This window comes from Strix aluco, chromosome 12 (assembly GCF_031877795.1).
Source record: "Strix aluco isolate bStrAlu1 chromosome 12, bStrAlu1.hap1, whole genome shotgun sequence".
In the NCBI taxonomy this organism is placed as follows: Eukaryota; Metazoa; Chordata; class Aves; order Strigiformes; family Strigidae; genus Strix; species Strix aluco.
In genome coordinates, this window is record NC_133942.1 from 6,719,020 (window position 1) to 6,734,595 (window position 15,576).

The window sequence follows — 15,576 nt, forward strand, 5'->3', positions numbered from 1 at the left end:
GAACTGTGACTGCTGAGAAAAGTTTCATTTCAAAACCTAGATGAAACAAGAGATGAAGCAAGTGTATTCTGTGCCATCTGCCAGCCAGAATCTACCTTGGTGCAGTATGGCATGAAAACAAGATCAGAAAAAAAGTCTTTCTGAGCTAAAAGGAGCTGAAGAATAACCAAAAAAAAAAAAGTTGGTTTGTGAAGCAGCCTAATTTGCCTTCAATACAAGTATGTAATGAGTGTAACTGGATTGAAATTCAGAGTTTTTCACTGTGCCTGCAAAGTGTCCCCAGTCAGTGACTGTAAACTTTGAAGAAAGGGAAGCATTGCAACTCTGCACTGCTGCATTGCGGGGGTGCAAGCCTTGTGGGAGGAAAGGGATGGGTCATGGATCACCCGGTACTGCAAGGAAAAAATATATGTTGAAATGAGATTCACAGGGAGAATCTGAGATTCACCCTGGAGAATGTGTCGTGGGAGGAGAGGCTGAGAGGTGGGATTGCTCAGCCTGCAGAAGAGATGGCTCAGCATGTATAAATACCTGGTGGGGGCGAGTAGGGGAGACAGAGCCAGGACTTCTCAGTGGTACCCAGTGACAGGGCAAGAGGCAACGGGCACAAATTGAAATGCAAGAAGTCCTATTTAAGCATAAGGAGGCTTTTTGCTACAAAAATAGTGAGACCCTCTAACAGTTTGCCCAGAGAGGTTGTGGAGTCTCTGTCTTTGGGGATACTCACAACATGGTGCTGGGCAAGCTGCTGTAGCTGGCCCTGTGCCCAACAGGGGGTTGGTGGAGTGATCTCCAGAGGCCCCTTCCAACCTCAGCTATTCTGTGACTCTGCCATCAGAAAATGCACCTCAACAGGCTGCTTTAGCAAACCAGTGGACACCCACTTTGATCTTTGCATGAAGTGCTGCTACAGATCCACAGGATCAGTTTCAAGCCTTGTGCGACAAATACTCATTTAACTCTAGGTGGTGTTCATTAGATGTGTCTGTATATGTGGGTGAAAAGAGTCGATGACTCACCTATTCCATATTTAAAATGCATACTCATGGCACAGTTAAAGTTGGCATAAATAAGAATCCTTCATTTTTCTGAGCTCAAGAAAAACCAAACAACTTTTGCAGACCAGGACAGATCAAAACAAACCAGATATAACTGTGTAAAAACATTAACAAAATTGTCACAGTGACTTCATCAGTCAACCAATTTAAGCAGTCAAAACCCCTAGATAAAGCATTCAGTTGCAGCATGATCATCAGAAAATTTTAATAAAATGTAATAACTGTCTAATTATTTCAGTTGCTGACCTAAAATGAGCTTTCTGTAAAGCCATTAATCTACCTGGTCTAGAAAGCCTTCTGCAGCCTTAGGACCAGTCCACCATGTTTAAACCTCCCCCAGATACTCTTCCTCCTCGTAGGGAAGATGCTCAGCCTGATGTCCCAGATGCAGGCCATAACTGAGCATATAACCAAAAGCTGCAAACATGAAACTCTAGTCCTTCCATTTAAGCTCATCACCAAGGAAAAGAACCACCCTGAATACACTGTACTTAGTTCTTCACAGACCCTCCTAGGTGCTGTTTTAGGAATACTGGGAGATGGAAGTAGACATCGACATGTTTGCCGCTCTATCAATATCTGTGCTGGGAGTGTTAGTTCATCTGAGCTTCACTTTAGCTGTTGTGCTCTGCTCAGAAGTGATTTGTGAAGCACCAGTATTTCCATAGCCACAACAACTAATCAGGTTTTCTACTTATGATTTCCTGTGGTTTCAATGACTGTTGTGAGATTGCACCCCCCTTCACGGGTGCTTCTCATCAACCCAGTTTGCTAAGCGTCCCTCCCAGATCAGCTGGGGGAATGTAGGAAGAAATTACATATAAAAAAAGAATAGAACAGCCTCTTCCGTGGAGATGAAGTTGACCTCACAACAAACACAGACATCAGCTGGGCAATTGGTTCAACTTTTCCGAGTTGGTTCCCCCTTTATTCCCCACTTCCACACACGTCCACCAGCGATGACTTGCCCTCGATGTAAGCAGGGCCACAGACATACATCTGCCTCCAGTCACACTTTCTGGAGTTCAGAGAGATGCAATATGTAGTGACAACAGAGCCTGGCCTGTCTGTATGCCAGTGTGCCGTGAGATTATTTACTTTAATTTGCCTGGTCTTTGTAGATATAGATGCAACTGGTGCAATCCAATTCAAATGAAACTCGGTGGGGAACCACTTGCAAAGCTGAGATACCAGGGCAAAAGGTTTGGCAGCCGCATCCTTCCCTGCCTGAGCTCAGCAGTGTCTTGGGTGCCGGGGGCCAGCAGGAGCCCTCACCAGCCCTGGTTCCTCCTCCCAACAAACCTGCCCGGTTCCACTTCCTCCTCACAGACCTGCTTCAAAACAATGAGCCCTGCAAAACTTAACCTCTACAGGAAAGCAGGGTAGCTTCTGACATAAAAAAGACTTCCTTTTTTGAGTAAAACAGTTGATATTGTATTTCTTCAGTACATTGCCTAGTAAGTCTAGAAAATAGTTTCATCGTGACTTTTTATAATCATCTCTGCACTCTTGTACTACAGTTCAGAGTCTCATAAGGAGATAAATTATTTATGAAACTAATTACATCTTTTTTGGTATATATAATAAACCATCATGTGATAAAGCTACAGTAACAGTTGAGGGGTTCACCTACGAAATCAGCTTTGCATTGAACCTGATCTAGAATGTAACCTGAAGTCAAAACAAGAAAGATTAAGCAAGCATCTTTGTTTGTAACGGGCTCTTTAACTTAAGCACTTCCATGGCTCCCACTGCTGTAGCATCTGACCACAGTCACAGGTGCTGCTCGGGCAGGAACGTGGTAACGTGAAGTCCGCAGCGGGGCAGGGAGGCAAATCTTGCTGTCTTATGTTCAAGGCCTGCATCATATTTGCTGGCCCGTATCTCCAACTCACTCGTGCTTTTAAATCCTAGCTGTGAGAATCCACAAGCCCTGAACTCATCCCACAGCTGAGAATGAACAAGCACTTCACACTTTAAGCATTTTTTTAAAATCCTAAGCACCTTAGGAGCTCATAACACGTTTTCAGAATTGACTTGGACACTTGAGTTTGATTCAAAGCTGCCAGAGGAAATAGATTTGCACCCACTCAACTCTGGGCACTTTGGAGCCTGCCCCAAAACCAAACATCTCCTTTGAAAGTCTTCATTCCCCCTTCCCAGGTGGGTAAGGCAAAGCCAGCAAATGCTGCCAGTAAGCACCTACCTACCTCTTGGCCAGAAATAGCTGCATTTCACAAGGCTGAAACTGGAGTGTTGAGCAGCATGGAGGAGAAAAACAAAATAGAAGGAAAAGGCAATGACAAGAATTTCAGAGGAAAGACAAACAATAAGTACAAGAACATAGAATGAGACTAAGAAAGAGATTCAGAAGGGGAAAGATTTTCTTGGTTCGTGGGTTTTTGTAACCAAAAAAAATTAATGTTGCTCAGATCTCTGCCTATTAACATGACCATGTTAACATGAAACTCAGCTGGTATCGCAGACATACTCGCTGGTATCGCAGACATACTCCCCATTAACATGGGAATTTACCTAACCTGTCTAATAGGATGCCAGAGAAGACAGGTAACATCTGTTACATTTGTACAGCAGCCCAGCAGAATATCAATCCATTAGCAACTGCCCTGCACTGGCTATCAAAACCTATTTGTATTTTTGTCTCACAAATATTTTCCAAAAAGTATTATCAGAGAATAGAAAACTTCTGCTAAAAAGCACATTTTAGTGGAGGCTTTAAGCAACTTTGCCTTAAACTATTAAGGAGTGTGTGGAGGATATAAAACCAAAAGTTGTAATTTAAAAATACACTGGTTTTAGCCCAGGCCATGCTACAAAGAAAATTAAAAAAAAATAGCACAACTGTGAAACTTTTAGTATAGTACTATCACTGCTACATTTAATAAGGGAAAAGAGAGATTAAATCACTGCTACTTTTGATAGGGGAAAAGAGACATTAAAATGTATGCGTGTTAAGAGGAACAATTTGCATTTTCCTGAAAGACAGCACACCCTGTTCTTATCAAGTTTGAGGAACTTTGGGAAGGAATGAATGGTGCTCTTTTTCTGCTAGTGGAGGAAGATCTGCTGCTCTTAGGGTTTCTTTACATTTTTTACATTGCAATAGGTACTAAAGAAACTTCTGCCTATCCAAAAGTTTACTGATGATAAGAGCAGGGAGTTGTTGCTTAGGGTATACCTGGTCAGGGTGAATTACAGGGAGGGGGTGCAGCGGTGTCCTTAGGTAGGTCTTAGAGACCAGGGATCTGTATTGAGTGATCTTCTATGGTGCAAATATACTTTTTAGTTTTTAAGACAGTTTCCACTCATGGTACAAATCGAATAAAGGAGATAATTGCTCACTGAAGCAAACTGAGCAAATACGTTTCCCTCTCCCTAATGGGCATAACAGAACCTTAAGAATGCAAAAATAATTGCTGATCTTGTGATTTGGAGGGCAAGCTGTACTCTTTTGCTGCGTTGTGCAATATCCTGTAAGTTTTCATTTTAAAAGACATTGTTGCATAGCTAAAACTACCGTCCTGCATCTGGATGTATTTCTGCCCTGTTAATCAAGCTCAGCGATGCAGTGTTTCCAGCCAAACAATATTAAAAATGAAGATGCTTTCCTTTAAGGAGGGTGTTAGCTTCAAAGCTAAGCAAGGATTATAGTCATGTTAACATGACTAAGCACAGGGGAGAAGTTTAGGGAAGAAGAGCTATAAAGAACTGGCCTGGCCAGATTCTCAGCAGGCATTAATCACCCTAACCCTGCTCCAGACTGTGGAGTGCGCCTGATTTATTCTCACTAAAGACCAAGACCCTGAAAAGTAAACGTACTAAATGTACCAGTTCTAAAAGTCAGATTGCATATTTTCAAAGGAAGTTCAGAAATGCAAAAGCTGAAGCTCCCACAGTAGCACTGGCTTGCAGTTCTGTCCCACCCCATGCATTGGACTGTGCAGTTAGTAGATGTACAAAAGAGGAGGCATGAAGAATCTTATGTAGGTGTGGTCTGGCACAGTTAGGGTTCACATCAAAATTAACTTTTGTATTTCCTCATTACATTTTTTTTTTTTTTTTAACTGTTCAAATCTGGTACTGGAGTGGGGGTGGGGAGGGCTTCCTGGAAGTGCCAGGAAGAAGGTGGTTCACTGAAACATATTCTTGCATCTGCCCTTCTATTTCATACCAAGAGAGGCTTTACCCTGAAGGGCGGGGTGGATAGAAAGAAATCACAAACTGCAAATACGCCGTGAAGGGGCTGTTCTACTTGGCCTGACAGGAAAATGGCGGGAAGAATTCATATGCTTTCATGTCTTTCTTTAAGTCAAACCTAGATGCTGAAATACATGACTGCCCGGCCAAGAGGCAACATCCTGTTTACCCAACTTTGCAACATTACGGTTTTGTCGTTTTGGTTTTTTTCCTTAAAACCTCTACTCCAGAAGCAATGGCAAGAGAACCTCAGATCACCCTTGAGAGAGAAATGACTAGGGTCTTTTTACCTTGTAACTGCAGAGAAACAGCTTAAAAACAAGACACCAAAACATTCTTCAACCGAAAGTTGAATAAGAACGGAGCATATCTACCTGCTTTAGTATTCACTGATTTTAAGGCAGTTGCCAATGTTTGGGCTTAGTTCTTTAGTGCCACTGCTAGTTTTTTCTACCTGTGCTGCTGTGTGACTCCTGGGCACCTACGAGGCGTGCATGCCCTTCTGCACCTAAAGGCAGACACGGACTCTGTAGGTGGCTGAGCAACAGCATTTTGCACGCAGCCAGCTGGCTTTGCTCTACAAGCAAACATGAGAGAATTCAGACTGTAATTAGTAACAATTCACCTGCTCAGGGGAGCCACTCCTAAAACTGAGGACACTCACAGCAAGCAAGCACTCACAGGACTGGGAGACAGACAAACCAGTGTCCCTTTCAAAAGCGGTTTCTAGCACAGGAACTGGGAATGTCAGTTGTTTAATGTGGATTGGATATAATTCTTTACAATGTCTTCTCCTGCCTAGGATCAAACACTTACACTACCAAACAGCATGGTTTTGCTTGAAGACAAATTTGCTTTTTTACTAAACTCAATTTAAAACACAGAACAGGATTAAATTAGTTTGAAACTACATATAGAACTAAGCTGTATTTTAGAAGATTTTTAAATACAGACATGTTGAATATAGGAAAAACATAGGAAATGCTCACTTACCCAAAATGCATCTTTAAACTGCAGCTGTGTCATTATTATTGCTCTGTGGAGGTAGAGGAATCCTTCAGCAAGTTTGTTCTCAGATGAGAGCAGCAGCAGGCACCGCACTGAGCTTTGCTGCTGTAGCCCAGCCAAAGCTGAAAGTGAAGCACATCCACAGACCTGTCTCTTCTGAAGTCAATCTTGTGAAAAATAGCATTGGGCAGTTTCAGGCAGCTCAGCCTAATGACCTATGGCTGTGAAGGGACGGAAGGGAAAAAAAACTCTTGCTCACTCATAGAGACATGCACACACTCAGCACCCAAACCTCAAACCTGTTTCTCTTCTGGTAAGCAGTTAATATTGAAATGAGGAAGCAAGGAGATGTCAAATGATGCCAGGCTGCTCCTTGCCATGTGTGCATGCAAGCGGCTGGGGAACAAAAAAAAAAAAACAAAACCAAAAGAGAGGAAAAATAAAAGTAAAATTCAGTGATATGATTTGGTCAGCTACAGGAGAAGAGAGAGCAATTAAAATGCAAAGGAAACCAGCACAATACAAAGAGAAAAGCTATGGAGGAAATTAGAGTCAAACTATCATATAATGCTGTGGTCTTACAAAGAAAAAGAAGCAAAAGAAATGTATGTGCCACACTTCTCCAGTGTCTTCTGGGGCTGGCAGAGGCCCACGTAGTTGTACATGGGATGTGTAGCTCAAAGTTGCATTTGCAACTGAAAAGGCTTTTGAAGACTCTGGTTAAACTAAGAACACTGTAAAGCGTGCAGGTGTCTGCACACTTTTGGATACCTCTATGTCTATATAGAGAAAATTTCTCATTTGCATGCCCTCATGTAAATGTTTATATGAATAAGAAAGATATGTGAAATTTAGAAGTAAAAATCCTAAATCCAAACTCTTGAAAAGCCTTGTGATAAGAGACCTAAGAGTTTATTAGCACCAGGACCTGAAGTGAAACTTCACAGACACCTGAACTGGCAGTGGGCCCAGCACCACACCCAGCACACTGCTGACAGCAAGTATTTCAGATGGCTCCTTAAATAAACTAACCGATCCGTTACAATGCCGCTGCAAATAATTGATAGTAAGGTAATATGTCTAACGCTTCCATGAAACCCTCTTCAAAGTACCTGCCCTGCAAGTGAGGATGCTTCTGTTCACCTCCTTAGGATGTTTTAAGGATTCTGTGTTTTTAAATACTCACTGGCATTTTCAGAAGACAGGAAAAAACAAAAGGAAAAAAATCCTGCCGTGGTTGCCTATGCAAAACTGTGTCCTTCCACACCAAGAACACATCAGGACTTACTTAGCCATAACTAATTAACGTTGCTCCTGATGCCTGGGTGTTGCTTTATTCTTGCTGTCCCTGCAGCACCAGCAGGTAATTTAGTGGTGAGGAAGTCTCGCAACTTCATTGAGCTCCAGCGGGGCACAGAGATCTGCTCAGAGATATGCAGCAGTTGGTGGTTAGAGATATCAATAGTCACTCCATGAGCAATTTGTAGCTGGCATTTTAGAGAAGTGACAAGTTTCCTTCCTGGTCAACTCAGGAAGACAGGGAATGTGCAGAGAGTTTGAGAGGGAAAATGAAATGCAAGCAAAGAAGGGCAGAAGAGTTTGCAGGGCCAGAGGTGTGAAACTGCTTTGATTGTCATGAGCAGCTGGAAAAAAGCATCATTGTGTGAGGGGGGAGAAGGAGAAATGTGAGGATTTACTCACATAGGGTGCTGAGGATGAATGAGTGAAGCTTTCTTCCAGAAGGGAGAATTCCCTGAAAAAAATGTATTTTGAGGGCATGGGCAGTAGTCATAATACTTACCTGTAAGCAAAAACAAGAATCTTTTTAACAGTGTTTTATCTCAGTCTTTCTAAAACTAAATGTTTCCTCTTACTCTTTCCAAATTACAGCTTTGTTTTGAAACGGATAGCTTTGCTGCTGTTGGGGTTCATAAAAATGCATTGAGTGCATTTTGGCTCTCCAAAATGATATGCTACTTTCTCATTAGTTTGGCCTCCAACCAAAAAGCCAATTATTTGACTGAATCTCACGCTGAGCTCTGTGCCTTTGTCTGTCCCACCCAACAGTACTGGTGTTGCCCAGTCACCTCCCTCAGGAGCAGCCAGGGATGCCTCTCTAGATACCATACTCATGGGCAGTTAGCTTTGCGCTCTGGATGAGTTTATCTCTTACCATCGGCTGCAGAAGATCCTAGACCAACAGTGTTCCTACTTCAGGTATTTTGATGAGCTTTCGGAAATTAGCTCGTGTGAGTTGTAGCCCCTGGCTCTGATGAAGCAGAGCTGTTGGGCAGACACTTGATTTGGAGCCGTCACTGCTCACACATCCCAGTGTTGCTGGATTATGTCCAGAGGATGCTGTGCCTTGCAGGGGTTGCCAGGCTTTGCAGGGCTCTGGAAGAGGGAGAAAATTATCTCAATTTTTCAGCTGAAGAAACTGAAACATATAGCAAACAGTGCTGGCAAATATGTCAGTGCTAGAAGTGAAGGCATGGGAGGGGGTTAGTGGGATGCTGATGAGGGAGTCCTCTCCAGGTGGTTGTGCTTTGCAGCTGCTGAGGTGCAAGCAGTGCATCATCAGCCAGCCGTGCCTGCATCGGGCACAGAATCCGTAACCCCATGCTGCTTGTTTCCTCTGCGTGCAGCAGCACCACCTCCGCTTGGCCAAGGTGTAAAACCGTATCTCTGCAGCTAGTAAATAGCTCTCTGCAGAGCCTTGGGTGTACCTCCCCGCTGCACTGGCTGTGACTGGGCTCAAGAAAACTGGTATAGGATTATCTTCCTTTTCTCCCATAAGCCAAAGCACCAAAGAATACCTAAATACCTTGCAGTGGGCATCTACTAAATTTATACTGAGCCAGTCTACTATAACTGCTGGTTTATAGGATGCAATTACTTCTTGTAAGCTTGTATCATTTAGCAGAGCTTGAAATAGCACCCAGAAATAGCAGTTCCCAATAGCTGTCTTAAAAGACACACCAGCCTCCTGACCATGAGTCCAGAAACTCATCTTTGTCCCTTTCCCAATCAAATGCATCAGGATAGTCTTGCAAGTCTTTTGTAAACCTCTTATGATGAATGCTGCACTTGGAGAAGAAATCTTCCTAAAACCATCCTCTAAATAGGAACAAGACAACATAGCATCTAGTTCTTAAATGATGTATCTCATGGTTGGGTTAATATCTGGATGTGAGTGGCCTGAGTTGTACAAAGGCTGGAAGGGCTGAGCCTGGGAGGGAGCTCTGCGGGGCTAAGGGAAGGGGAGCAAAATCAATGAACCTTGCTATGCTACTAACTACTATAATGCCATCTGCTGAAACCACCTTGAACTTCATGAAATTTTCCTCTACAAAATAGTTATATGGATACATTTGTACCAAACAGAAGCATTTTTAGTGGGCAAGGGGTTTAGACTATTGTCATTGTAGTGAGTGGGACTATGGTGGCAATGACAAGTAATCAGCCACTCGTTCGTTTATTTGGTTACTGACAGGATGGATGCTTTGGAAACCTGCAGAGCCTTCTCCTTCCTCACCCTTTTAACGTGACTTTTCATCTAATCTTTGCATACAGCTCCACTCAGAAATTCAGAAGTGCAAATAACGAGCCTTAAGTGGAATGCTTCCCCAACAGCCAGTGCAATTTCCTTCTCACTGCTGCTCTGAAAGGTCAAAAAGCAGGTTTTCTGTTTGATAAGGCCAAGAATCAGTCTCCAGGCCAGTGTATTGGTGGGTTTTTTCCAGTAATTAAATTGTTTGGCGGCAGAATGTACCATTTGAATCCGTTCTGTAGTGGAAAGTGATGAAAAGTCAGATTTCTTTAAAAAAAAGTTCATATTAAAAACCCTAACATTTTGACATGCATCTGAATGGAAGTTTCATTTAATTTTTAACTATATACTGCTTTGAGCAAAGCTTTTTATTGGGGAATTGCGTGGCAGGTTTGGACCTGCCAGTAGTTAAAATATGAAAATAGCTTCTATAAACAGGGTTGCGCTCATCCGGGGCTTCAAGCAAAACATTCTTCACAGTTAATGTTTCTGATTTTGGGTAGTCTGATGGAGTAGACAGTAAACCTTTTAGTCTACATAGAAACAGGACGAGGGAGTCTACAAAAAGTATTAAGGCAGTATATAAAGAGATGCTGAATACTCAGATAATTCAGGTATTAAGCTGGTTGTATTTTCCAAAACTCCTCAGGTGTATTGTGGTCCTTTGGAATCATTGTGAAATGAAAATGAAGAATAGAAGGCACTTCTGCAGTCCTTCAAAGCCTCTGAAACAATTACATCTAAGAGATACAGTTACAGAACAATTGCTGTAATACAGCCATGTTCAAAATTTAAACAGTCCAGCCTCTGGTGTCTTACTGAGTCCTAAAGCCTAGAGACACCAACAGCAATGAAACCACTTCCAGAGGAAAACCACGGCTAAAATATACAAGCATTTTAGCTGGTTAGCTGCGCCTGCCGTTTCTATTTCCATACAAATGGCTATCCGAATTTCAATGCGAGAAATGTTAGGGGCTTTCAAATTATCCACAATCGTGCCAATTTAAAAATTTTTAAATCACCTTGCCTTCTGTGAGGAGCCAATCTCTGTTCCCATGGAAACAGAAACAGCAGCCTGCGAGCATCCGGCTTGATTTGTTACAACTCCTCTGAACCCATCTATGGCTGCTGGCTGAAAGCTGATTCAGTATGCTCCAGACCCTACGACATCAGCCCTGTTCGGCTCTGAAACACGCTCCCTTTCCTTCTTTTAGAAAGAACTATTTGAACATCCATCCAAAAGCACTGTTTCACAGTGCAAGACAGTCCTGCTGGCATTGTGCTTCGGGAAAATTGACAACTAACATAAAGATTAATTGCATAGACGATGTTCTTAACCAATATCTACCATTTCATAGCGGTTTCCAATAGAGGCCTTCACTGAAAGATGGATCCAGTCCCTGATGTTTTACCCAAGAGGAAGATAATCATAGTCTTTGCCATAATTATGAAGAATATGAATGGATTTCTTCTAAGATTAACATCATGTTACTATATCCTAAAATTATCGTTCGGTATCACAAAAATGTGGGGTCTTGTCGTGCTTGGTACATATTTAAACATGGCTAGCTACCATGCTTACCCCTGAAAGTGTTCCAAAGACAAAAAAAGGTGAAGAGAAACTGTGGGAAAGTGCAATGTTATAGGAGGCTCAATTAACATAACTGGTAGTTCTTTGGAGAGAAGTATAACCACTTTGTGAAAGAGAAAATTAAAAGATTTGGGTTTCTATCTCTCCTTCTTGTCAGAACTTCAGGTACCTGCAGGAAGATGCTTTTTATTTCTCTGACATCTTTTGTATGTTTTACCAATACATCTGCTTTCTCCATCCCATTAGTTCAAAGGAAATCACTATTCATTTGCAAGTACTGCATATTCATTAGCTAAGTAGGCAGTGCTTGCAGTGCTGAAGAGGTTTCCACTTCTCAGAAAGGACTCTCTGAATACTGCAATTCTGGGAAGAAAGCAAGGTATGTGTTCTACAGACTTACACTTCCACAAACACTCTTTTTTTTTTTGGTTTGAGGCAATGCAATTACTGCCTGAAGTCTGACAATGGCTTCAAGTTCACAGAAACTTCAGGCAAATATTTAGATATGCTTTGCAAAAAAAAAGATCTTACCTGATTGCGACTACAGAGGGTATGCACATAGACAACAACTGTTCAGACTGGCATTTGCAAAGACACTGCTATGTTTTGTGAAAAATCATGGCATTTGTAGTCAATCTCAAACCATTGGACCTTTGTCCAAAATACACCATCCAGCAGGTCGGTCTCTGTACAAAATGTCCCCTCTTTACTAATACAGTGAGTTGTTTAGCATCTTGGGAGGAACAGTTTAGATTCCTTCAGCATATTTTAGCAAATATTCTGCATATTTGCTCATTTAGAAACATCACCAATTGTTTTATGATTTTTTTTATGAGTAGAAATGCAAAACTGTAGCAAGTCAACAATGAACATCTGAAAGATCTTTTCAAAATTTTTTAAAAAGCAAAACTTTTCTAGGTAAATTATTTGCATGTTTATTATTGTAAACAGTGGGAAATATTGAAGTGTAGTTGTTTTAATTTCCAGACAATGCATAACTTACACAGTACAGACAACATGATCAAAGATGGATCACGTTGCCCGGTACCTTTTTGAGCATTGACTATCTCCAAGGTGGCAATTCTTCCACCACCTCTCTGGGCCCGTTTCATGCTTAACCACCACTACTGTGAAATTTTCATCCAGTCAGAATTTCCCTTGCTGGAACTTGTGACTGTTGCTTCTTGTCATTTCGTAGTGCACCTCTGAGAAGTCTGGCTTGTTTATACCAGCAGTGCAATTCTGCTTGTTCTGTCACCCATTGACTTTCCTGGAGATGAGCTGTGCTTTTTTGGTAGGGTGTGTTTTTGTAGATACCAATTGTAAGAGCTGCTTTGTGTTCTGGAAAACTTTGGAAATCTAAGCTCCGTAATATTGGTACTTTATCTACTTGTCATATTATTCTCCCTTTGCCCTGTTCACATGACATTTTTATATGCAATGTTTGTCTAGAAATCAAATTTTGCTAGATCCTTGATTTTATAAATGGAAGGGTTTTTGGAATAAGCAGAGGAATTTTGTTCTCTTCATTGAGTCTAGCTAGTATTTGTTCCTCTGAAAGTCTCTCTCACTTAGACATTGTCCAAAGAATCATCCTGATGCATATTCCTATAGAGCTGGGGACTGCCCCTGAATTAGGGATTTTGAGGATGAGAATGTGATTACCTTGCCAACAAGAATGCTGAGACTCTCTCTCTTAGAGACCTGAGTGGTTAATACATGGAGACAAAGTGCTTTTACCAGCTTTAATATCTGAATCGGCAATATTCTGCATGTGCTGCTTACAAAGTGAGATCAGACATAACAGGCCAGAGAGCCAGTACAATGTGCTAAAGTAGGACGCCTCTTCACCCCAAACCACAGTGTATTGACAAAGAAAGTGTGATGCTTGACCTTCACCTTCACCATCTCTCTTTTTATTCTTCCTGTAAGTCAAAGCTAAGGTTTCAGTTCTGAGTTTGATATTTTTGGGTTTTTCAGACTGGCTGTGTTGAGCTGTTCCAGATGACCATAAACTGTGCTCATAAAACTTCCGCAGGTAGAAGTTGCGCCGTTGGATTGAATAAAGTCTCATTTCTCAAAAGGGGATTCTGGGATGGAATGCAGCATTAGCTGAATCTGCTCTTGCTTTCTAAAACATCCCTACAACCTGGTTTTGTCTCTTTGGTGACGTTTGCGATTGGCCAGAAAATGAGAAAAGAATCTAAGTTCCAAGAGCGGTGGGACAGACAGGAACACGCAGAGACTGCCAAAGTATTACGTCCCTAAGAAACCAGGCACAAACAGTCCCTTAGTTTTTCAACTCTGTCTTCTTGACTATCACAGTAATCTCTGATGTGTGTGTTGCTGGAGGAGGCATAGAGCTGTGTAAAGAACAGGATTCTTTATAAGCCCCTACGAGGTGTATTCGATCTGTAGGATACCATGGGTGGAGGCTCTTTCAAAACAAAGCATCAGCTTTACATGACAGAACAGCACAAGACACAGTCCTTTGTTCCAAAATGTCTTTATGGGTGAGCACATGTGGTTATAGCTCTGGTCTGGATGTTATGGAAAACTTTCTGCAGAACCTGGCAGAGGGGAGGGAGCCATCAGACACTGCTCTCAGCCTTCACCAAACAGAGCAGCTCTGAATTTTCTCCGAAGAATAGGGCCGACAGGGAACATAAAGACGAGGCGAACTTGGGTTACTTTGTGTGTGACTTTCGCAGGCTCTGGTAGTCCCAGATTCAGTACCAGTCATTCCTTCTACAAATACATGAAATAAATTATGCCACACTGCAGTGCTGAAAACCTCTCCTCTGACTAATTAAAACTAGTTTCTATTTGATTTTTATCTACAGTGAAACTGTCGCAAGTTCTAAGAGATACTTTGGTTCATTGCACTTTTTCTCAGTATAGTTAACAAATGCTAGGTAAGAGACTCTGTCAGTGCATAACCCTGGAAATACTGGAGCTACTCTCCTGTAGTATTTGGACAGGCGTCACTGAATATAAGCGGTGGATTGCCAATTTGGGCAGCCTAAACACTAGATTAAACTACCAAAAGCCACAAATCTTTCTCAGATTGTGAAAGCAGAAGCCTAATTTTAAAAACATTATCAGAAATCAAAAGAAGTCCACATTAATTTACTCTAGGAATTACAGAAACATTCAACAAAATACAATATTATTAAAGGATAGTTTAGCCCTTCCCTAAATCCATATTTCAATTAACAATGATACTGCTTCCTTTTGAAGTACCAGTTTCTGTGCCCATAAAATTACATTAAGAGCTGCAAAGTGACGAAAGCTGTAGTTCCATCTTACAGTGAACTAAGCTCTAGTAACACCTAACATGATTTGCTTACAGAAATATTAAAATAAGCAATAAATTGGATGTTTGGCACAGGCTCTGAGACGTGGATTGTATAAATGCTATGCTGTTTGGTGTTTCACTGGCCTTGCTATACCTCTTCTTATTCTTGGTTTATGCACTTACTGCAATCCAGCAAGTGACTTGGAGTCAAGTTGAAGAGCAAGGGACAGTGGCATCCTTCCAAAGGCACTCTTTTTTCTCCTTCTTTTGGAAGGTGGAACTTTCATGCTAATGATGACATTGTTAACACTGAATATGCAGCTGCATGTCATCAAGACTACTTTAAAAATGCCATCAAGAATACTAACAAATGGGCAACTTTGGGTGTATTTCAAACCAACAAAGATGACAACAAGTGTTTTAATACTCCTGGACACACCGGATTTAATGAGACTTTACTTTTTTTTAAAGCAGATCCCACCACCAACATGGCAATAGCTGCACTCAACATTCCCAGGAACTGAAATAAATGTCTACAGGTAGAAAAAACCCCAACCACTAAAATTGAAAAAATGTTTTGAATTTCTATCACTATGATATCTAAAAACATACAGTGAAAGCATATGGAGTTTTGTTCTCAATCAAAAGCACTAGCCTTCTAATGGTGATACTTCAACACCTATGTTGGAAGGAATTTCCTGTTTGTTCTGAGAATAATTAAGAGATGATATACTGGGAAAAAAACAAAGCAGAACGTGTTGCTTTACTCAATAAAAAGAGTTGGGAGGAAGGAAAACATTACTCAAGAAGAACACTGCAACAGCATTGCAGGAGTTAGTTATCGAGGAATTAA

At 41.5% G+C, this 15,576-nt stretch overlaps 1 protein-coding gene across 1 annotated transcript in view; it reads right to left on the reverse strand.

Annotated features, from left to right (window-relative positions):
- Nucleotides 1-6,800, reverse strand: part of PSTPIP1 (proline-serine-threonine phosphatase interacting protein 1) — a 57,379-nt gene extending 50,579 nt beyond the window's left edge. Inside the window, exon 1 of the mRNA XM_074837602.1 lies at nt 6,270-6,800. Coding sequence (XP_074693703.1) covers nt 6,270-6,302 — 33 coding nt within the window. The 5' untranslated portion in view covers nt 6,303-6,800. The remainder of the gene's footprint in view (nt 1-6,269) is intronic.
- Between the last annotated feature and the right edge of the window lie 8,776 nt (nt 6,801-15,576).